Raw genomic sequence first — 23,660 nt, 5'->3', positions numbered from 1 at the left:
TATTTCACAGTTTACATTTGAAGTTTGTTTGCTATTTGATGAGCTGATAAGGAGTGTGTGTGTGAGTGTGATTGTGAGTCTGTCTGTCTGTGTGTGTGTGTGTGTGTGTGTGTGTGTGTGTGTGTGTGTGTGTGTGATTGTGAGTCTGTCTGTCTGTCTCTGTCTGTGTGTGTGTGTGTGTGTGTGTGTGTGTGTGTGTGTGTGTGAGTGTGATTGTGAGTCTGTCTGTCTGTCTGTGTGTGTGTGTGTGTGTGTGTGTGTGTGTGTGTGTGTGTGTGTGTGTGTGTGTGTGTGTGTGTGTGTGTGTGTGTGATTGTGAGTCTGTCTGTCTGTCTCTGTCTGTGTGTGTGTGTGTGTGTGTGTGTGTGTGTGTGTGTGAGTGTGATTGTGAGTCTGTCTGTCTGTCTGTGTGTGTGTGTGTGTGTGTGTGTGTGTGTGTGTGTGTGTGTGTGTGTGGGTGGGGGTGGGTGTGGGTGGGGGTGGGTGTGTGTGTGTGCTTCAACTGTTTCAACCGTTTAGCCGTTCAACCGCACAATAAAAGAGTACAACACATGCAGTTGAGTTTTTACATGTTGTATTGCTTTCTGTTTCTAAATCATCGACTTACTGGCAGCTGTGTGTGTGTGTGTGTGTGTGTGTGTGTGTGTGTGTGTGTGTGTGTGTGTGTGTGTGTGTGTGTGTGTGTGTGTGTGTGTGTGTGTGTGTGTGTGTCTTGGACAGAGGACACACTCTTTGTGTCGGGTCTTGGCTCAGTTACCCTGGAGGATGTAATCACACACACACACCGTCGCTCTCATTAAATATACAGAAGGACTGCTGCTGAATGACCACGAGAGATTTTATACATCAATGCTAATCATCAGTCCCGTTAATGCGTCAACTGAAGTCTTCCTGTCAGTCGCTACAGTGATGTGAGTGAACTCAAGACAGCTTACAGACCCGGATGAAGGCAGCTCAGCCAGTCAAATCATTTCTTCTGTTATTCCTCACTCTCGTTTCCCGCGTCCCATCAACAGCAGTGTGTGCTTGATTAAACCTGATACACGAGCAGCTGGGTGGCAACAGTGACACCATTGGTTGATCACACACACACACACACACACACACACACTCAGACACACACACACAGGAAAACAACGCCTTGATGACCACCTGAGACTCTGGGCGGTGGACGGAGTCGAGACACCTGAGTCCTGGCTGCCGGCGAGCTGCTTCACACCCGCCGCTCCGTCCGGTCATCCTATCCGGTCTCGTTAGCGTCGTTAGCTGAGATTAGCGTCGTTAGACCCTCTGTGCTGATGACACACTCATTGGTGGGTGGCTCTAAATGTTTGAGTAGCAATTAACCCAAACACACAGCAGGATGTGGACCACATGCACGTTGTTTGAAAAATTAAGCAATCACCACACGGATGTAATTATATTCAGGACAACTGTGAGCTGTTGTCGGTAATTGGCATCGTTTTCTATTGAGGAAGACCATTACAATATGAATACAGGATGTATGACATATAGAGGAAATATATGGCAAAACAAGTGGGCCAAAAACATGCTAACATGTTGTTTTTTAGCACTTTTATGTCTATTAAAGAATAAGCCTGCTGTTAATGAGTTATTTTCAGTGATATCTGTGACATGTTTTACTTATGTTGAGCCCAAACATGATGTTTGACTTTGAAGTGTCTTAAAACCTGCATTCTCTCTACTGACCACCAGGGGGCGACTCCTCTGGTTGTATAGAAGTCTATGAGAAAATGACTACTTCTCTCTTGATTTATGACCTCAGTAAACATTGTAAACATGAGTTTATGGTCTCAATCTCTAGTTTCATATCTTCTTCAATACAATAGAGTCAAACAGACCATAAAGCAGGGTATGCTTTAGGGCGGGGCTTACTGTGATTGACAGGTCTCTACCAGAGACGTGTGAGGCGTCTCTACGTCACTCCTCCTCAGTCCTAATATGGTCACTTCCTGTCGTTTGCCAAAAAAACAACATGGCGACAATACCAGAGTCGATTAACAGAACCTGTTGACAATATAAGACAAATATAGAATATCGCCAGCCGTGTCCTTTTCAGCAGTAAACTTAGCTCATTAGCTTTACGTCCACAGAGATCAGTCCGGGGGACATTTTTTTGTACCAGACTTCCAGCACAGCCGGGTCCGTGTGTGAATTACTATTTATGAGCCCAGGCTTGGTGTCCATTGTCTCCATGTGGGAGTGACCAGCTGTGGGTCTGCTACACACAGGGATGTAGAGCCTCCACACCCCCTTTTGTCTCGGCCTGGGTCATTAAGAGACAGGACAGCCTGGGGACGGGCCCCCCTGCTGTTCAGAGACCCCACACCCATCACACACACACACACACACACACACACTAACACACCTCCAACTGCCATCTGGGTGCCTCTTGTTTGGACCCTTTAGTTCCGCTGTTGATGTGCTGTCTCTATAAGTCTCTGTCTCTTTTATTTCTTTAACTTTCGAGCACCAGATACAGATTATTTTATTCCGGATGAATTACATAAGCAGGCGTTAATGTGAAAGTTGTGTCACACCCAATGAACTGATGACTGACGCCTCACCGTGTTTGCTCAATGAGAGCCGGATCAATGCTATGAAGAATACTAGGTGACTGCTGGTGGATGTGGTTGTGTTGAAGTGACAATTATATTACTTAAAGTTATTGTAACCGTATTAATGTAGTCCGTCGTGGACTGAGTCAGATCAGGTTTCACTGAAGCCTTGGACCTGGAGCTCCGGCGGGAGGAGGAGAGCTCAGCTCCCGGCAGCAGCAGCGCCTCCTCCTCCTTCTCCTCCTCTGTCATACTCCATTATTAGCCAAGAGAAAATATTTAAATTAAACAACATAAATATTTTTAAATGAGGCTTAACAGGTTTTCGTGTATGGGTGTGGGTGCACACAGGAGAGAGAGAGGGGGGGGGGGAGGGAGAGAGAGAGAGAGACACACACACAGACAGACAGACAGAGAAGGAGAGAGAGAGAGAGAGAGAGAGAGAGAGAGAGAGAGAGAGAGAGAGAGAGAGAGAGAGTGTTTTTGAGATTGTGTATTAATATTATTGTTTATTAATATTATTGTATGTTTAATTTTTGTGATGCTTTGGCAATACCGTTTCTAAATGTTCATGCCAATAAAGCAAATTGAATTGAATTGAATTGAGAGAGAGAGGGAGGGGGAGAGGGAGAGAGAGGGGGAGAGGGAGAGCGAGAGAGAGAGAGAGCGGGAGGGAGAGAGAGAGAGGGGGAGAGGGAGAGAGAGAGAGAAGAAAGCCTCGCCCCCAAAAACAGCGTCATCTTCGTCGCAACCGCCGAGAGAAGAAGACGTTCCTTTTAACAGCGAGTCTTCAGTCGGAGTAAAAACACAGGAGTGTCTCGCGGTTTAAAAGAAAGAAGACGACGTTGTTTTGTTTTTAGCTGTCTGGAGAAAAATAAAAGAAGTCGCATGGATTTATTTAACTTTTCCGCCATTTTTTGGGGCGACGAAGGACGACTGAAAACAAGTGTGTTTAACCTCCGGAGGAGTTTTCTGTGAGGTTCATATCACGAGCGACCGTCTCACCGCCCTGAGAAGTGAGTATGACGTATTACGAAAAAGAAGTGTACGTTAGTGGACTTATATACGTAAGCAAATTAACGTTAATGAACTTATTACGAAAAGTGAGTTAACGTTAGCGGACTTATATACGTAAGTAAATTAACATTTGTGGACTCGTATACGTAAGTAAATTGACGTTAGCTGACTTATTATGTTTCTTACGTCAGCTTACCTTTCTTACGTTTCTTACGTTAGCAGCTATCATTAGCAGTGGTGCTGCGCTCTCGTGCTGCAAGGAGTTAAAACAATAAATGGGATTGTTGATTATTCCTTTTAAAGGCATTCATCAAACCAAACATACCAATATGTTTAGACTAAACAATAGATTAGTTTATGGTTAAAAAAAATAAAACAATTAATAATTAACCAACACATGAATCAATAGTTATAATAATCATTGGTTGCTGCCCTGGTCAGTGTAAACACTCACCAAGCTTAGTGTCCCTGAAGCAAGCAAAGGAAGATATCCTGATAATCATTCTCCCAGTTTAACATGTATTCTTTCAGGAAATACAATTGTATTTTTTTTTAATGGAAAACAATCAAACAAACTTGAATAAAGTAACTCATAAGGCCCCTCTGGATAAATATAGCATGAATACATTTAGGGGAAACAATAGTCCCATTGTGTGACTCTGCTCTTTCTTATTGATTAATAATCTATCTTTCAGTTGGCGGTCTAGACTGATGTTATCACCCCTGATTAAAATCCTACACCATCACATCCGTTCATGAAACCATAGAGACTCAAACGGGTACTGTACGTGTGAGGCAGAACAGCCGGGAGATGTAAATCCAATATTTGGTCGAGATAACCGACAGAATATTGTCTGAATGGTGCTTTTGTGTGCCGGCTGATAGCTGTCTTTTTATTTCTGTGTATCCTACATTTCTTCCTCTAACAGACCTTTGTGGTCTGCTCATGTCTCCTCCTCGCTTCCTCCGTCCATCCTCCTCCTCCTCCTCTCTATGCTGCCATAAGTGCTCTCCAAGATAAAAGTTTTTGATCACATGAGCAATATTTTCCAGTCACTGCTCAGGTGTGTGTGTGTGTGTGTGTGTGTGTGTGTGTGTGTGTGTGTGTGTGTGTGTGTGTGTGTGTGTGTGTGTGTGTGTGTGTGTGTGTGTGTGTGTGTGTGTGTGTGTGTGTGTGTGTGTGTGTGTGTGTGTGTGTGTGTGTGTGTGTGTGTGTGTGTGTGTGTGTGTCTGCGCTGTTAGAAGTCCTGCTATGTTTAGACAGAAAAGTCCAAACCACACTTTGGATGAGTAGCCTCCATCCAGCCGAGGGCAGATCTAGCTATTTTGAGCTTTCATATGGAAAAGACGACGTCTTGAAACAAAACGATTGGCTGATTTGGTGTTTTGGCTCCGTTTTTGCATCACAAACCACACGACTCTTAAGATGTGTTATCCTGGATTCATATGTTGTTGCATTTATATCTTTCTGTTCTGCACACCGGGCTGCAGTCATGAGAAATCTGTTCAAGTTTGGTGCTTCTTTGGTGGCCGTATCAAGTTGCTCTGGCAGAGATAGAGACGTGTGAGGTGTCATTTTTTTATTTATTTCATGAACTCGGAGCACAAGAAACGTCTGTGCGCTGTATTATACGATTTAAATTTCAAATACAGAGTCTCTTGGGGAATCTCAAACACAGCCAGCACTCTGAATAAATAGCCAATACTTTCCACACACCAGGTGGAGTTCTGTTCTCCGGCTCAGTGAGCCGGCTCAGAGCTCCAGTCTCCTGCTCAAGGACACTCTGACCGTCACAGGATGTGCGTTCACCTGTTGATTTAATCAAACCTGTGACCTCTCTTCTACATGCAGGACATTTACTCCACCCACCCTCATGTATTCGTCCTACTTTACCCGTGCGCCACCTAAATGAACCATTGCTATTCCATGCACATTCCGGACAGTGGCTGACTAAGAGTTTCTGTGGCTGTGGTGAGGAACAGGGATGAGTAATAACGGTCATCTACATGTGGCATGGAGCTTCTTGTTGAAGAAGACAAACTGTCAAAGCCAGTTGACTATTAAATGGACGAGCTTGACTGTGTTTAATGGCAGAAAACCGGAATTTGTTTTTGTGAAATTCGGTTTTGGCTTGAAGGCTGCAGCTGATTGATAGATCTGGTCCTTCCTCTCATTTCAAGGTCAGTAAATTCAGCACATCCCAACAGGGAGCAGTGCTGCTAATTATGGGGACATCCCACCAGGTCTGTACTATAAACCACACTGTCGTCATTCATGTTGACACAGAAATCAGCACTGTCCTGTTTAGAGAGACTGTCACACGACCGCTAATAGTTCTAGTTTGCATTGCATCTGAACCGGCGGCACCTCGAGGGATTGTGTTACCTGACGGTTAGCCTGAGATCCTTATCGCATCCGACTTTAAAGTGTTCTCTCTGCACGTTCATGATACGGAACAGAAAGATAGTTAGCATCCACCTGCTACCTCTGCTCGCTAGCTATTATCTGCAGCTAAACACTCAGCAGTCTACCAGCTCTTGTGAAGTCCTCTTAGTATTGGTTTCCTTTGCCGAAATATTTATCTCCTGCGTTGCCACCAACACAGACTCAGTCATACAACCAACGTATGGTATGAATATTCTTGTATTTATATTCATATCTCAATATATATATATATATATATATATATATATATATATTGCAGAAAACAAATGCAATGTCCGTTCTTTTTTTTTTCTGATATCGTGCAGCCCTAATCTTAACACAACCAGCCGTCTTCAGTCTTCAGCTGCAGGTTCTAGCTTCTAGCTGCTTACCTTCAATGCAGCTTTATTGAGTCGCTAGGTCAACCACAATGGCTCATTTTTGGTTTCTAAAACGTGCATCTAAGACAGCTTTGAATGCATGTTCTGCTGAGCGAGGCTAAACTCATCGTGGATGTATCGCCACACAGGACACGCCCAAAAAGAAAACCGATATTGATCTCCTCTTCAGAATACCTGTAATACAATAAACGAGCATGCAGTATTGTTTCACAAAATGTCAGCGTTGTTTTTTGCACGTGTCCCTGACTATCACTTTTCAAGCGTCTTCTCGTGCGGTTTACATGCTGACATGACTAAATATACCTTGATAACACCCACACCTTCTGATCGCACAAAGTTCTTACTCAAGGAAGGTACTAAATTCAGGAATGACTGCTTCGGCCTCTGTTTTAGTTCTCTGATGACACTGTAGTTAAACCACAGAAGCACAGTGAAAGTCAGACGACACAGAACAAAAACTCTTTAACGTCTCTTCCAACCACATGTCGTGCAACTCTCAAAAGAGGGCCATGGTTTAAAATGCCAGACCGTGTTTCTTTTTCTTATGACTAACAATGCCTCTGAATGTAAACTCAAATGTAGATTTTCCAGAGAAGCAGATGCTGCCTTTTTAAAGTGCTTGGCTGCCGCTGTTTTCCGAGATCCATTAAAACCAGCTTACTGCTGCATGGACATAGCTAATCCATAATGTTACCATCAGTCTGCCGACAGCACAGCTCCTGACTACGGCAAATACATCAGTGGATTTAAACTCTTTATAGGCATTAAGAGGAAGATATAAACTGACGCTGGTATAGCCTATAATGCACACAGAGAGCCGTACTGTAAGTAGGACCGTGTATGTTTTTAGCCCAATAGAGCAAACTAAAGTTTTACATTCTAAGCAGGTACATATTCAGACAGTCTTAGCACAGTGACACACATTTGTTATGTCAGAAGTAACATCTTCATCCCGAAGACTCTGCCAGGGCTGAGCTGCAGCCATCTTGGTTTCTTGCTTGATTTTTTGGGGTCTCTCTCTCCCCCCCGGCTGATTGTGATTGTGGTCAGATTAAGATCGAATTGCTAAATGGCAATTATCAATTTCGCCCTGACAAAAAACAAAGGTCTCAATATATCACACTGGTTGGTGTTCGTGCTTCAACATCAGAGGAACCCAGTGTTTATTCATCAGCTTGGGTAATAGCAACATTTGATGAAAGTTATTCAGCTGAGCAATCTTGAAGAAATATTTTCCCTTATAATACACAAAATGAACGAATACTCTCTCCTGCTGGACCGTAAGTTTGCAGAGTTTGTCTCAGTGAAGCCTTAAAGTTGCAATATACAAGATCCAGAGCATTGCTATAGGCTGTAAGCTATGTAAAGATATACTTGAGTAATGTCTACCTGAGCAGAGAACACAGTCACTCTTCCTCTTTGTTGGTTGTAGTAAGAGAGTTTTCTTTACATAGTGCATAGTTAGCATGCCTCACTGGTTAGCCCACCGCCTTGCTCTGCACTCATGGCGGTTACAGCTGATAACGCCGTCCCTCCGGTTCCCCCTCAGGTAAACACTGTTAGCTCTGTTTGCACTGTTAGCTCTGTTTGCACTGTTAGCTCCTATCTGCCGGCTCAGCCGTCGGCCAAGTTGAGAGGCGATACACATGCTCCTAGTTTTGGATAAAGCACTTTTAACTTTACTTGTAGCCTTATTCACCAGTTCTGCTTTTTAATACCGGTCTCTGCCCACTTTGCGGATCAGTTCCTGGAGACACATTTCAGCACCGCTTGGGAGGCTAAATCCAACTTCCATGTCCGTTCAGGGTGGTGCAATGCAACGTCTTGTATGCATCATTTTCATCAGTTGTGTTGTCTATAAATTGAATAGCAGAGGCCAAGGTCACGTCTTCAAATGTCTTGTTTAGTCTGACCAAAAGTACAAAACCAAAAGGTATTCAGTTAACTGTTGAGCCCCCCCTCCTCTCTGTGATCTGTCTGGCAGAGATGACAATCAGATGGGTTAATGGGGTGCTTGTGTAACAGGATATGACTGTTTGGAGTTGGGAGACATGTGAGGATACAACGCAGTCACGGAGGAACTACTTTGTCACCCAACAGTTTCACAAGCACAGTGAAACTTAACAATGAAATCACTTAACAAAGACGCGTTGAGTTGAATAAGTTGGTATTGCTTATGACACGTGAGCTTTTTGTTACCTTGTCTGCACTCTTCCTCGTACCGCCTTCCTTGCCCCAGTCCCTGAGGATGTGTAGCGTACTTATTTAGCCGTTTTTAGATCCTAATCCAGCCGTAATGCTCGATATCTCATGTTGCACAGACTCCAACGGCTCCACGTTTTATATCACATGCAGGTTGTTTGAGGTCAATGTTATCTCAGGCTCCAGCTTCATCTTCTCAGTAATATGATAACTCTCCTCTATTTGATTACAAACACTCAAACTCAATGAGTGAACAATTATGATTGGATTCATTTTAATGTGATTTTGATCTTAGTTGATCTTTGGTTGCAGTTGCCCTCTAGTACACTCCAGCTGCACCACATGAACACTTCAGCATCCTGTTTTGAAATGTGCTCATGTGAGCAGCTCATTGTGTCATGTGAAAAGAAGGGAAGTGGGTCCTTGTGGGAAGACCTGCCTCTGATTGGCTACTGGCTGCAAAACGCTAACATTAGCCTAGCTATGATGCTTACCTGTCAGCTCACGTCTTTGTTCCCTTGTTCGTAGGTAAGCTATACCCGGTAGCTCGATAGCTAGCTCTCCCAATAGACGCTCCACATACCGATCTCCCTCTTGGGATCTATGGCGGAGCAGCAGAGCACAGTGGAGGCTTGCTGGAGGCTGTTTTAAGGGCTGTGAGATATAAGAGTTCTATGAGATTCAAGATGGTGCCTGCAGAGAACAGCGTCAGGTATGCAAGGTCCATGCCAGCTATCGGCTATCCTCCAATGCCCACGCACCTCTAGATGCGTGCGGCCTCCAACGTGCTCTGCGGGCCCTATTTATAGGAGGCTACCATAACTATTATCAATGATATCAATTTCCCACTTTTGTAAAACTGCCAATATATTCCAAATATACACACCACTCTTGTGAAAGCGATATCTCAAGAACTGCCGGAGGGATTTTCTTCTTACGTTCTCGTGGACTCAGGGATGAACAATTCGGTGGTCAAAGGTCAGGCTTTCGGCCATTAGTCAAGAATTCATATGCTAATTATGACGCTTTTACACACACGTCTGATTGGGTAAACTGATTTTACTTTGGAAAGATGAGGATGTGAACTGCAACTTGACTTGGAGGCTCACAAGATGACGATGGATAATTCTACTTTTAAGACGCACTCAGTAATCCTGCCTCTCTTTCTCTGGTTATTTTTCTTTGTCTTCCCGTAATAACTAAAGACACTAGATGCAATTTTTCACTTAAAGGCTGAACAACCACGTCACCCACAGCTTCAGTGAGGCTTTTTGTCCACTTAAAGGTAGAAACGGCAGAAAATGCAGAGCTGTGGAACGAGAGTAAAGCCTGAAGCCTTTCTTTCTTTTTTACTTGTTTAAGTTGCTTTATCATCCCAGGAAAGCTGCATTGTTCTTCAACATAACAATGAATGAGATCGCTAATTAGATAGATAAAAAATAACCTCTTCAGGGTCACGTGTAAATGTCTTCGACCAGCTTTAATCAAAATACAAATCGTTCGTTCGTGTTCTCTGGCTCTCCGTTCGGGTGCATTTGTATAAGAAGAGCGGACATCTTTCCTCGTGTGGGTTACAATTACTACAGCTTACTACCGTAAAGTTTAAAGGTTCTTTCATAACGTCGACGTTCATATTATTTGTATTATTAATACCACCATAAATTAACTTTACATACCCACAACACAATCATGTTTTCCCCATTTTCTTCGGTTGATAACATCGTAAAATATGACCGACATTCAAAGATTCATTTAAAAACCTCAATCAGCAAACAAGCTTTGAATGTTTAATACATATCTTGGTACAGCGCCGGACGTATGCCGGGATGTTGTTACTTTTCTTTGACAACAATGTGGTGAAGCAAGAGAACGAGACACTGAATATAGTGCAAAGTTTATAACAGATCGTCGTTCTGTTATGTGAAGACCGTTATAGTTTTTAATATTGTTGGAACAATAACTTTTTCATATCAACTCCAAATGAAAGATAATGTTCCTCCATATTTGCTGGTTGTGAAAGTGGGCAACTGCTTAAACTGTAGGTTATTTAAGGTGGATAGTTAAGTTTCAACTCTAATGCGTTTGTATACACGGCTGTAAACGGTGCTTCAAAATGCCATTAAATCGTAATCCTCACTGTTTGTTGTACATCACCACAGTTCTATTTATAAGTATAATCACAACAGTATAAAGGGATTGATATGTACACAATGTCTGCTCCTCAGGTCACACTGCCAGCCGTGTGTCAGGATTATGTAATGCATTAACGTCCACACACACCTTTTAAATTTAGATAACGTTGAGTGTGAGTGAACGAGTCGCGCCAAAGAGAGAGGTGACCTTTAGCTCGGAGAGACGGAGTGACAAGTATTTGTTGATAATTACAAATTCCATTCTATATAAAGCGTGTTATGTGTGTCTGTGTGTGTTTAGATTATTGCCAGCTGATATACGTTTCTCTTTATTCCACCGACGTTTTATATATCCTGGTTTTCATTTAGTCACTTTAACGAGATATTGAGCGATAAGACGGCGATGAGACAACCAGAAGTGGGCAGACTCCAGCTTTCACCTCTCAGCTCTATTTCTGGCGCTCTCTATTCGCACCGTCCCGCTATGAGACCCACATTCCCTCATGCAATAACGCGCTCTTATACTCTTCAGACCTGTGTCAATAGACCTCAGAAATATGTCTTTGGTAGTTGTGATGTCCACAGGTGCAGGATGACGACGGGGACAAGGAAAGCTTATTCACATCGCCCGTGTAACGTAACCTTCCTTTCTATTTCCCACCGAGGAAGTCGCATGGTACTCCGCTGTGGAGTTTAAGAAGTACAACATGAGAGATGTGGATCAAGTAAAAACATGGCTGAAAGATGCACTCTTTGATATTGTTACGGTGTCTAACCGCTGGGAGGAAGACTGGAAATAAGAAGCTGTTACAGTGCAGATAGCCAATGCTAGTTCAGACCTTTAGTCTGATAAGCGGTCAAACCAAAAAAATGTTGAGTTGAACTTTGTCCAGACACCTGATGTGGCCTCTCTTTATCTGCTGTCGCACCACAGAGCACTCGGCTGAATGAGGAAAGGCTTATTGCAGCAGAGGACACATCTGTACACATTTTATTTGTAGCCTATTTGCATACAATATTTGGAAATGACCGAAACGCTCTTAGTTGTGGGACCTGCCGTTGGGAGTTTGGTTGACAGAAAAGCAGGTTTGTGCTCATCAGCGTTGCTTCATTGCTTGTTTTCTCATCTGTGAATAGGAATGGCAGTTAACTTGTCCTTAATAAACCTGACTGTTATTTCCCTTTTAAGAGGTGTTATAAAGGCCCTGTGGCTGTGAGGCAACCCAGAAAGTCATTGGAGATGTTTGTGGTTAATTCTTTGTGGCAGGCAGTGATGAAGGTGTGGAGGAAGAATGCAGCTTGTTTAGTTGTTTGGAAGCTAACGGGTAACGGAGGTTGCATTGACTCTTATTATGTGGTGTTCAACCTCGACTCAGTAAAACTGGTAAAGGTAAATTATAACGCTATCTTCATGTTTTCTTGGCGAGAAGCTTGAATGAATACTGTTGTTTAAAGTAGATGTTTTCACAGCAATATGAAGTGTTTAACTTCCTAACACTAGCTCTAATAGCAGCTTATAATACATTATTAAAACTACCAATGACAAGTAATAATTCAATGAAAATTCAAACATTTACTCATCATTTGAATTGTGTGTTTTTCTGCAAATAACCAACTCTAAACAATTATATCGGCCTTCGCTTTTGTAAAACATGAACTCACTTAAATTAGTTTTGATTTTTATGAACTGTGCCCATGATGCATGCTAATGTGGTCGTTTGAAAAGCAACCCTTGCACACCAATGTGGTTACTTGCATCTGCAGGAAGCTAAAGCCAGCCTGCCTTATTGATCAGTCGAGCTTTCAGTCTGTTAAAGAAATAAGCGAGTGAATGAGGCGATTGTAAGCGCTCGACAGCGTGCAGTGTTGTTCGTTCTCTTTAAACGCAACATTAAATGTGACATTTGATTACCATTTAAAATAGAGAAGCAGAGGAATTAAAGGTGGAACGTTCCCGAACAAGTCAAACAGACTGAGAAGTACTTTGCATTTTGTAAAGGAGCACAAACAGAGAGTGAACTCTACACAGTATTTAGATTAGACACATTCCATTGTTGATTAACTCTTCTGCTCAAATTGCCCTTTTAACACGTTTGGGTTCTTGGATGATCTTTAAGTGAATATCTCACGGACGGTTTGTATGTTAACGCCACATAGTGGAAGGCGATGTGTCCTCGTATCTAACCAGTAGAATCGGTGGTTTAATGATTAACTAAGCACAGTCGTGTGTATAAAGGGAGTCTTTGGCGAATGCTACAGATGTTATTTTAGTTTGACCACGTGCTGTTTTATCTGCTGCTTTAGATGGGAGTTTACCAGCGTGTTGTGCACCTTAATCATTTTCTCGCTATGCATTTGGCCTCACCCCTGTTTACACACTAGTTTTTAATTTAATTACAGCAGCTCAGGAAATATCTTTGACTTTACAAACAAGGTTTCTAAGTCGAGTAGATGCACTACAAAGCTTCTGCTGTCCTCCGGCAGCGTGGCTTCATGGAAATGGTTTCTGTTTTCCCCCAAATGTAAAATTAAATGTGAAAGAAAGTGAGAAATATCACAAAGGGTCATTTTAATTTGTTTTTGTACAAACAACTTAACTGGATTCAAGCACAATTTAGCCGATCTGGATACCAGATACACAGTCTGAACAGGACCTTCATGACTTGCATACAAGCACACTTGTAGTAAAAGGGGCGTTGTGCTTCACAGAGCTGTGGTTGAACGTTGAGACCCAGGATGGATGTGGAGCACGGCAGACGTTCATGCAGTAGCTTGTCTGCATGAATAAGAGAGGCTCGAACATAAAGAGCTCTAAGCCAGAGGAGGGAAAATGACATGGGTGAGCACGAATGTCTGTAAACTGATGAACGTCTCTGAAAACAACTATTAGAGCAGCTGCTGGTGTCTGTGGTGGGAAGAACATCTGTGACTCTGTCTGTGAACAGGCTGATCGTACGCCGTCTGTAGGCTACGTGTCTGTGAACAGGCTGATCGTACGCCGTCTGTAGGCTCCGTGTCTGTGAACAGGCTGATCGTACGCCGTCTGTAGGCTACGTGTCTGTGAACAGGCTGATCGTACGCCGTCTGTAGGCTCCGTGTCTGTGAACAGGCTGATCGTACGCCGTCTGTAGGCTCCGTGTCTGTGAACAGGCTGATCGTACGCCGTCTGTAGGCTCCGTGTCTGTGAACAGGCTGATCGTACGCCGTCTGTAGGCTCCGTGTCTGTGAACAGGCTGATCGTACGCCGTCTGTAGGCTCCGTGTCTGTGAACAGGCTGATCGTACGCCGTCTGTAGGCTCCGTGTCTGTGAACAGGCTGATCGTACGCCGTCTGTAGGCTCCGTGTCTGTGAACGGGCTGATCGTACGCCGTCTGTAGGCTCCGTGTCTGAGAACAGGCTGATCGTACGCCGTCTGTAGGCTCCGTGTCTGTGAACGGGCTGATCGTACGCCGTCTGTAGGCTACGTGTCTGAGAACGGGCTGATCGTACGCCGTCTGTAGGCTCCGTGTCTGTGAACGGGCTGATCGTACGCCGTCTGTAGGCTCCGTGTCTGTGAAAGGGCTGATCGTACGCCGTCTGTAGGCTCCGTGTCTGTTGTGGTGTTTTGAGTGTTACTCTTCTGCATAACGTGATGTCTTAGCTGTCAGTGACCAGGCTCTGGTCTGGTTTCTGCAGTAATCTCATTTCTTTGGCGTCATGTTAATGAGAAGCCTGGTTTTCTGCAATTACACAAACCTGATTTCCCCTGGAGAGAGCTGATGTTTTGGCCTTATATCACGGATACCCCTCATCATTTTTGGGAGTTTATTTCATTTTTAAATAATTGACTTTCTGTCAAAGGAGCCAGGTTAACTTCTTATTAAGTCTTCCCTGCAGCTCTCTAGGCAAATAAAGTAAGTAATCATCGTTTTAAGCCTCTCTAGTTAACTAGATATGCTTTGTTGTTGCATTAATAGTGAATCATTTTTAATCTAATATCATCTGCAGGCTGAGTTATCATCGCTGTCCATTGCTTTTGCTGCATTTTGTTCATTCCTGTGCTTTAGGGCCCGATCCTATCGGGTAGCGATGGAGCTCAATAACGACGACGATATGGTCCTCTAAGAATGTAGAGGATCGTGGAGTCACAGATAACTTGCTCACACTCATTAACTTGTTTCACTGCTTCATCAGAGCTACTTCTCTCTCTTTTGTACTCATTTGCTTTTCAGCTTGTGGTCAGTAATGTTTATTTTGGAGTTTCCTCATGTTGACACAGAGGCTCTTTTTTTTTCTTTTTTGGTTTTCAGGTTTTGACGCTCCCCCCCCCAACCCCTTCCCTTCCTGATCCCTTTTCACCCATTGGCTGCTGTTCCCCAGAGGGCGGAGCTAAGTATGGGGTAAGAGAGGAGAGAGGAGACACCAAGGCGACTAGAAGCTGAGGAGGCCGTCTGAACTGCACAGGTAAGATGAGCACTATTACAACCAGAATACCAACGATTTATAAAACCACAAGGTTCATAGTAACAGTCCTGCATTGGAAATCTTGCATAATCAGTATAAATGTTTATCAGTATAAATTGTAGCCTACTTAAAGTATAAAAGTGAAATGACCCACTTTGCAGCCAAATGAGCTCTTGAGTGGTATTTCTGTTTTATTGTTATTTGTTGATTTTACTAAATTATTTCCCAAAATTGTATTTTATTTATTTTATTTATTTTATTTATTTTATTTATTTTATTCTATTTCATTTATTTCTATTTTATTTATTTATTTTTTATTTTTTTCTATTTTGTTTTTTTTTCTATTTCTATTTTCTTGCTTTTGCTGCTTTTGTCTGTCAAAACACTTTGTAAACTCTGTTTTTAAAGGTGCTATATAAATAAAGTTATTAAGTTGTTAAATTATGTTATTATTATTATTATTATTATTATTATTATTATTATTACTGCTGCAGTGACATGTAAGATGCATTTTAATGTCATAGCTGCCTGCAATTTTGGGGTTCAGATCATTTTAATTGAAAATAAAGATAACCTCAACTAATTATACTGTAAAACAAGTTGGTAGTACTACCCCGTCCCCCCGTCCCCCCCACACAGACACAGACACACACACACACACACACACAGGTGAGAGGCCTCCCCCCCACTGAACCTGCTATCAGCTGAACCCACCGTGGTCAAACACGGCCGTCCATTGTCCTGTAAACGATGTAATCGCTGTGTCACAGACCTTTTGTTTGTGCGGATCAATGAGACTGAAAACACATCTCGCTGTCATCTCCAACATATAACCTGCATTGTTTAAAAAGAGGTTTGATTTGTAGATAAATATGTAAAACATTAACCTCCACATCATCTCCAGTTGGAGTAGATTATCTGCAAAATATCTACAAGCTCACAAAACCTCCACCAGAAGTAAATGATTCATTCAAATGAGTTTTTAAAGCGTTTTTGTTTGGAATATGTATAATGAGCATATAGTTCAGTTATCGCTACTGAGAATTTAACAAACGTAACAAAAAAAACACCGGCTGAATATCCATTATCAGAATCATTATAACTGTATTATAACTGTATTTTAACTGATACTGTGTGAAGGGAATGCTGCTGTTAAAAAAAAAAAAATGTTATTGCACTTTTGTTCATATAGCAGTACTTTTAAAATAGAAGTGCACAACACACTACTTTTTAATTCATTGTTGTATATATATATATATATATATATATATATATATATATATATATATATATCTATATCACACAAGGCCTGCATGAGGAGGCTGCTTAATATATAATTGGATTAAATTTAAATGAAGCTAATCCACCTTTGAAACAGGATGTTCTTCCTTGATTGAATTCTTTACGTGATGTGATAATGTTTAGTGTTTACTCTCTTGTTATTTCATCACTGGACAGTCTGAGTTGTAGCTCCCACTGTTTGTACTGTCTAACATAAGTAAAGTTTTATTACAACGTTTACCCAAATATCAGAGCCAGACTAAGAGGAATGCCGGTCTCCGTAAAGGCCATTTAAAACACTTTTATGTGTTTTATTTATCCCTGATGGTTGTGCACACTCGTGCTAAACTTACCAACAGTTAAATCAACTAAAGGTTGTTGTCGGCACGTTGTCTCTGCTGCTTTATCTTTCTATATCTGATCTCATGTAGGATTGTTATTAGAGGTTAGATAGTTCAAGCCAATGGATTTTATGATTGTCAAAAAATAGTAGAGTCTTGGTATCTGATTTTAGATATAAAGCATCAGGGTGACGGTACAGTAAAGTGTGTGTGCTCTCTGTTTATTATTTAAGTACAATCATGCTGCTTGCTGATAGGCTGCTTCCTGACTCGTCTTTTCGTGCTCTTCCGTGCATAAAGAGCTTCTTCATGCACCAGTTTGGTTTGTGCTCAATGTACAGAAAGACGACCGCAGGTATAAACCGATGCAGCAGCAGCAGCAGCAACCAGTGTGAATACTGGAGGGAAAACACTTCCTCAGTCATGAACCTGTGACTGGAATAGTCCACCATAAGTCAGACATGTGACCAGCTCTTATTAAAGGCCAGTGTTCAGATGGTTACAGTCAAAAGTAAAGGTAGTAAACAACACGGTGCAGCGAAGAACAAACTCCTTTTCAACCGGCCACAGATGTTCCGTCAGACGCATTGGCTCTGCGCTGCTGATGGGTAATTAGACGTCGGAAGCTGTGGTCTTGTCAACATGTTGTTCCTTCTTTATAATCTCCCCGCCTCCACCCACTCATTTCCTAGAAGCCTCCTTGTTTGTATGGGGATGCAGAGGACGGGAAAGCCCGATCATCCATGAGAGAAAGAGAGAGGCCATGTCTGCGCTTGTCTCTTGTTTGTAATGTAACTCTGATGTATACCTCCAGGATCATGTATCCGTTCTCTCTGTTTTCACTTCAATATGAGGGAAAAATAACAAGAAAGGGAACAAGGAGACGGCAGGTTGAGGAGAGGGGAAGGGGGGGGGGGGGGGGGGGTAAAACAAAGGATAGGGAGTTGGAAAGTAAGCAGCGTTGCTAGGAGGCCGAGAGAGCAACACGACACAGAGGCAGGAAGGATGCATGCGGTGGTGCAGAGAGAGATGCACAGCAGCACGAGTCTGGTCTCCATTTTAACTCGTCAGCTAGAGTTCACTCACACTTTGAAACCGCTGAGTTTTTACTAAAAAAGACAAATATATGCAGGTTCCAGCTTCTGGAATATGAGGATCTGTTGCTTGTTTCCATCGTATATGATGATAAATTAACTATTTTGTTGGTTTTGAACGGTTGCAGGACGTCACGTTGGGCTCTTTTGGATTGCTGTGAAACATTCAAGGTCCCCAGAGGATGAACTCTTGATTAATTTTTGGGTGATCCTGACTTGTCCTCTAGCGCCACCTTGAGGTTCACATTCGTGTTTCTCAGTGAAACTGCTCTATGGAGTCATTAACACACTCGTGTCCCCTTCAGGATGAATTGTAGCTTTGATGATTCCTACATTTAAACGCCATCATCGCCTGCAAAACGGACTCACATTCCCAGCAGCCTCAGCTGCACTTTGTGGTTACTGATAACGAGCACATGTTAGCATGCTAATAGGCTAAAGTAAGATGGTGAACATGGTAAACGTACCCACTAAACATCAGCCTCGGTGAGCATAGCATGTTTTTAGCATTTAGCTCAAAGTATCGCTTTTATTGGTTTTGAAGTTTACAGCTTCAGAATCAAAATGAAAGCGTTGAAGTGCGGTTTCCTGGTAGCCGTTGATCAATTAGTTTGAGATCTTTAGTGCTCGTCAACCCTCCCCTCACTTCCTGTCGCCTCTCTGCTGCCGGCTGTCTGAGTACAGTCGTTTTAAATATGGTCATTCTGTGTTCTCTGTTCATTGGCACCACAAGAATGTCAGCGGCTTAGCCCGTCAATAACTTCACTGATGCAAATCCTCCAGATGTGACCGCCTCGCTGTCCAAAAAAAAGGAGGAAGGAATGAGGGGCCTAGGAAGTGAAGGGAAGGAAGCTGGAACACAGATTTTATGTAAAAGGGGAAATGAAAGTTATCAGCGAGGGATGTGTCATGTGTTCATGACAGGATGTGTTGTCTGTTGCAACCCTCAACGACTATAACTGATTAACCAGATTAACGTTATTATAACGTTATCATGATGTGTTCACATGTGATCTGTAAAATGTAGTTTGACAACAACATAGGTAGATATTAGAGATGAATTATAAGCTGATTAAATTAACTCTAAGCATCTTATAATAACATCATTTAAACTCTAAATGACAAGATTTTATTTCCTAATAAACCCGAACGGAGAGTTTTTCTGTTCCTCTCTTTATATCGATTTAAACAAAAGACGGATCACAGCAGCCGTTATTACATGAAGTCAGGAACCTTTTTATGAGGAGTAATTACCTTTATGTGCTTTATTGTATGTTGTTTGGACTGAAGCCAAAACTCAGTTCATACTTTATGACCGAGATAACTTCTCTCAGTGAAGACTTTATCACCTGAACGGCATCTGTTGGTTGTGGATTTGCAGAGTTTGCATAATAATAAGAGATTATTATTATTATTGTTATTATTAATAGATCTCTCGTGAAGCTTTAAATGAATCGTTTGGGCGTCTTCATGTGACCGTTTGTGTCTCAGTGGTTGTTGATGCTGAGACGTGTTCTCAACAAAGAGAGAAGTGATTTTACTTCACCATAGAAATGAGATGACTATCTCGTGTTCCCTGAAATGGAAAATCACATGATCATTGAGATGAGAACGCTCGATTACAAACATGTTTTCAACACGAGTTAAGTTAATCGTTATCACTGTCGCTGGCTGGTTTGTTTGTTTATTTATATTTATATTGTCGCTGCCGGAATCAAGTGCACGTGCAGTTCACACTGTTATTCAAGCTCAATGTTTTGACTCTTAACGTGTTTCTTTTCCCCCTGTGCTCGTCTACTCAGGTGGTGACGGGTGTCGGACCCTGCCATGGCGCGGAGGAGGCTGAAGCTCGTTGTGATGGTGATCATGATGGTGAACTTCTTCATCTTCATCATCATCTCCCGACACAGCAGCCAGGACAAAAACGGCCTCAGCAAGGTCCGCATCCCCTCCAAACCGTTCTGGTCCAAGCTGGTCCCCAAAACGGCGTACTGCAACCGCCAGCAGCAGGTTCTGGACCTCCAGAACAACCCGGTCCTGGCGGCTAACTACAGCGCGGCGGACGTGCCCGATTGGCTGAACGACACCAGCCTGACGTCCTACCCGTGCCAGCCGAACTTTAAGGTCACCACTCAGGTGAAAGAGTACAACTCCCTGCCGGTCCGCTTCAAGGACTTCCTGATCTTCATGCACTGCCGGTCGTACCCGATCATGGTGGACCAGCCGGACGTCTGCAAGGAGCCGCCGTTCCTCCTCCTGGCCGTCAAGTCGCTGGCGCCGCACTTCGACCGCCGCCAGGCCATCCGCCAGTCGTGGGGCCGGGCGGGCGTGATAGCCAATCGGACGGTGGTCACCGTCTTCCTCCTCGGCAACGCCACGCCCGGGGACCACCACCCGGATCTGTCCGGGATGCTGCGCTACGAGAGCCTCCGTCACAGAGACATCGTCCAGTGGGACTACAGGGACTCCTTCTTCAACTTGACCGTCAAGGAGGTTCTGTTCCTGGAGTGGATCCAGACCCGCTGCGCCGGAGCTCGCTTCGTCTTCAAAGGCGACGACGACGTCTTCGTCAACACCTTCCGCATCCTGGACTTCCTCGGGGGCCTCTCGGAGCCCAAAGCCAGGGACCTGTTTGTGGGCGACGTGATCACGAACGCGGGGCCGCACCGGGACAAGAAGGTGAAGTACTTCATCCCGGAGAGCATGTACGTCGGGATGTACCCTCCGTACGCGGGCGGAGGCGGGTACCTGTACTCCGGCGACATCGCCGCTCGCCTCCACAACGTGTCGCGACAGGTGGCGCTCTACCCGATAGACGACGTCTACACGGGGATGTGTCTCAGGAAGCTGGGGCTGGCCCCCGAGAAGCACAAGGGCTTCAGGACCTTCAACATCGAGGAGAAGTACCGGTCCAACCCGTGCGCCTACAAGAGCCTGATGCTGGTTCACCCGAGGACGCCGCAGGAGATGATCCAGATCTGGGCCTGGCTCAGTAACCCTGATCTGAAGTGCCAGTGATGAAACGTTTTATTTTTGAAAACGGGGTCGTGACTTCAGAGTTGGCAGCTTTAAGTTAAGATGTTCTAACGGTCGCTCGGAGGACTGATTTCAACATGACCGCCATAGTATTTGTTTGACTGGATGTCGAGCTGAACCCCGCTTCACTGTCCAAAAACGAGCTTCACCCAAAGTGGCCGTGTCTACTTCTCTGCGTGCACATATTTATATCACAACTATTTATATGGCCTTCGTAATGCTTTAACACTGTGTGTGTGTGTGTGTGTGTGTTTGTGTGCATGCGACGGAGCACCTCAATGCTGTATTATAGAATAGAGAACTGGGATGTGTCCACCTGGGAGTCTCTGTTGAAAATCAATTAAAAATAACAGAGCGAACTTCTCAAACGCAGCGTTATTAAAGGTGCAGAGGTTCCTACATGCTTCCGTTTGTTCCTGTTGGCTTTGGAGGAGCTTCCTGGTGAACACGTCCCGGTGAAGTGTAGCTGGAGGCTCAGTCTGTGCTGCTACTCCCGTCCACACTCCCCTAAAGTATTCACTGGTGACTCGCTCCGACTACAAACTAAACCGGTTCCCCTCCTCTCACAGAGAGCCTCGCTTTGTGTTCACGTGCAAAGCGTTCGTCTGGAGTTTGCTTTAACCTTAAACTTGAGCTCGTCCGGTAGAGCTTCGAGATGTTCTGGTGGAGCGAACGCACGCTTCGCTGTCAGGAAAACAGGAATGTGAGTCCGGCTCAGCAGGTCTGGGCTTGGTTTAGACGGAGAAAATCCCAAATGCTGTCTGGTTGTGCTCAAATGAACCAAAAGTGCATCTTCAGAGATATACTCGCTTCAACTTGATCGTGCTGCTGTAAAGCACAGGTGGAACTTCCTCTTTAAGCTACTTCAGCTCTTCTTTTACTTGACGAACGGTCTCTGCCGAGTTCATTCGGCTTCATTTCAAAATGCTTCTGTTTTGAGGAGGAGGTCGCGTGTCGTCGTCTGTGTTTTACCGGCTCGTTCGCTGATGGAGCTTTAAACTGTGTTCATGTTTGAAGGTCTGCTCGGTTCACTACTGTGCGGCTTTTTAGTCTTTTTTTTTTTTAGAGAAGTGCTGCTCGTTGTGTGTTGTGATGTTACAGGTCTCGGTGAAGGAGATGTGGTTTTTGTGTTCCCGTTAGGAAAAAGGTCAGAGAAGTGCGTTACGTGAATGTATATCTTTGTGTGTATTTCTTCAGTATTGACACTCAGAATGTCCGTTTTAAAGAGAAGTCAGTCAGACCCTCAGACGGCCTCTGTTAGAGCTCCCCCTGCTGGTCAGGATGCTGATGTTTAGCATCACGACCAAAGCTCTTGACCCAATTCACTCTCTCTCCCAAGTTACAGCAACATATCGCTCCCGCTACTGTTACGGGACTATACTGTGTGTGTGTGTTTGTGTGTGTGTGTGGTCACTTTTGGTGTCGGAAGAAATTAAGGAAAGTTAAAAAGACAATCACAGTGAGGTCAATTGTTTTCTTTTCCTGGGATTACATGCTGACTGGACACTATTTAAAGAGTCCATGTAGGATCAAACGAACACTAAAAGAGAGAGAGAGAGAGAGAGAGAGAGGGAGCAGGAGACGACAGAAGCATCATGTATCCTCAGTAATATATATCGAGATCATATAATAGGTCACTCTGTTCATGTGGCTACTTGAATTATGTTTACATGCTTTTAAAAAGTCCTCACTCACTTATTTTCTTTTTTAGAATTGTCCGATTGTTGGATTTTGTCATTCAGCTTCACAGTTATTCCTCTTTTCTTTTCTTTGTGTCCGGACAGTCACTGTTCCTCTGGTCTCATTTCATATTTCTGAGCTTCTGTAGATGTTTTGTTTTTTTTCGAGGGCAGAACAGGAAGCGCATCATATTTACATCGATATGAAGTGAAACGTATTAATCATCACGACAGGGAAAAATTAATCCACATGACGCGATAAGTGCACGAGTGTTTGGGCTTTTAATCAACCAGGATCTGTCTTTTGTTACCCAGAGAAGATCGATACTTTGATTTACCACTTTCACACGCCTTCAACTCTCAGTTACAAGTATTTCACAATACTTCAGATACTTTAATACTTTCTGAATGTGTGTGTATGTGTCGCACCTGCACTATTCAGAGATGATTACCAAATCTGTGCCTGTTTGTTTGTAGTGTGTGTGTGTGTGTGTGTGTGCGTGTGTGCGTGTTTATCCATCAGCCATGTTAAGTGTGATTGCTTTTTTTAAATGCCTAGAATGACTTGATTATTTCAATAAAGTTGTATTTTGCTGTTTTTGTCTATATGTCGTTTATGCATTTTTATTGCAATACAAATAAATTATGTGAAGTAAACGTTCAGTTGATTTGTTCATACTTATTTATTTTTTGTTAAATGTTTATTTTTAATAAACAAATTCTATTATATATCTATTCTATTATATCTATATCTATTATATCTATTTTATTATACATCTATTATATCTTTTATTCTACATCTATTATCTATTTTATTATACATCTATTTTGTCTATTTTATTACATCTATTTTATATCTATATCTATTATCTATTTTTTTTCTACATCTATCTATTTTATTATACATCTATTGTGATTATATTCCCACGTCTCGTTCATATGAACCGGTGCAGTGGACGCGTCTCGCCAGCAGAGGGCAGCAGCGTATAAACTCACTGACTCCACGTTCCTCAAACACTGATTATAAACT

General features: G+C 43.1%; 1 protein-coding gene across 1 annotated transcript; it reads left to right on the top strand.

Moving 5' to 3' along the window:
* The first annotated feature begins 3,386 nt into the window (after positions 1 to 3,386).
* b3gnt2b (UDP-GlcNAc:betaGal beta-1,3-N-acetylglucosaminyltransferase 2b) lies at positions 3,387 to 23,293 on the top strand. The gene is made up of 3 exons (XM_079168419.1): positions 3,387 to 3,595; positions 15,046 to 15,199; positions 19,718 to 23,293. The coding sequence occupies exon 3, from the start codon at positions 19,743 to 19,745 to the stop codon at positions 20,931 to 20,933; it is 1,191 nt and encodes a 396-aa protein (XP_079024545.1). The 5' UTR covers positions 3,387 to 3,595; positions 15,046 to 15,199; positions 19,718 to 19,742; the 3' UTR covers positions 20,934 to 23,293.
* Positions 23,294 to 23,660: the final 367 nt, after the last annotated feature.

This window comes from Pholis gunnellus (assembly GCF_910591455.1).
Source record: "Pholis gunnellus genome assembly, chromosome: 11".
In the NCBI taxonomy this organism is placed as follows: Eukaryota; Metazoa; Chordata; class Actinopteri; order Perciformes; family Pholidae; genus Pholis; species Pholis gunnellus.
This window is presented reverse-complemented; position numbering and strand designations above follow the sequence as displayed.

Coding starts and splice junctions, on each gene's coding strand:
- b3gnt2b (XM_079168419.1), top strand. CDS start 19,743: ATGGCGCGGAGGAGGCTGAAGCTCGTTGTGATGGTGATCATGATGGTG.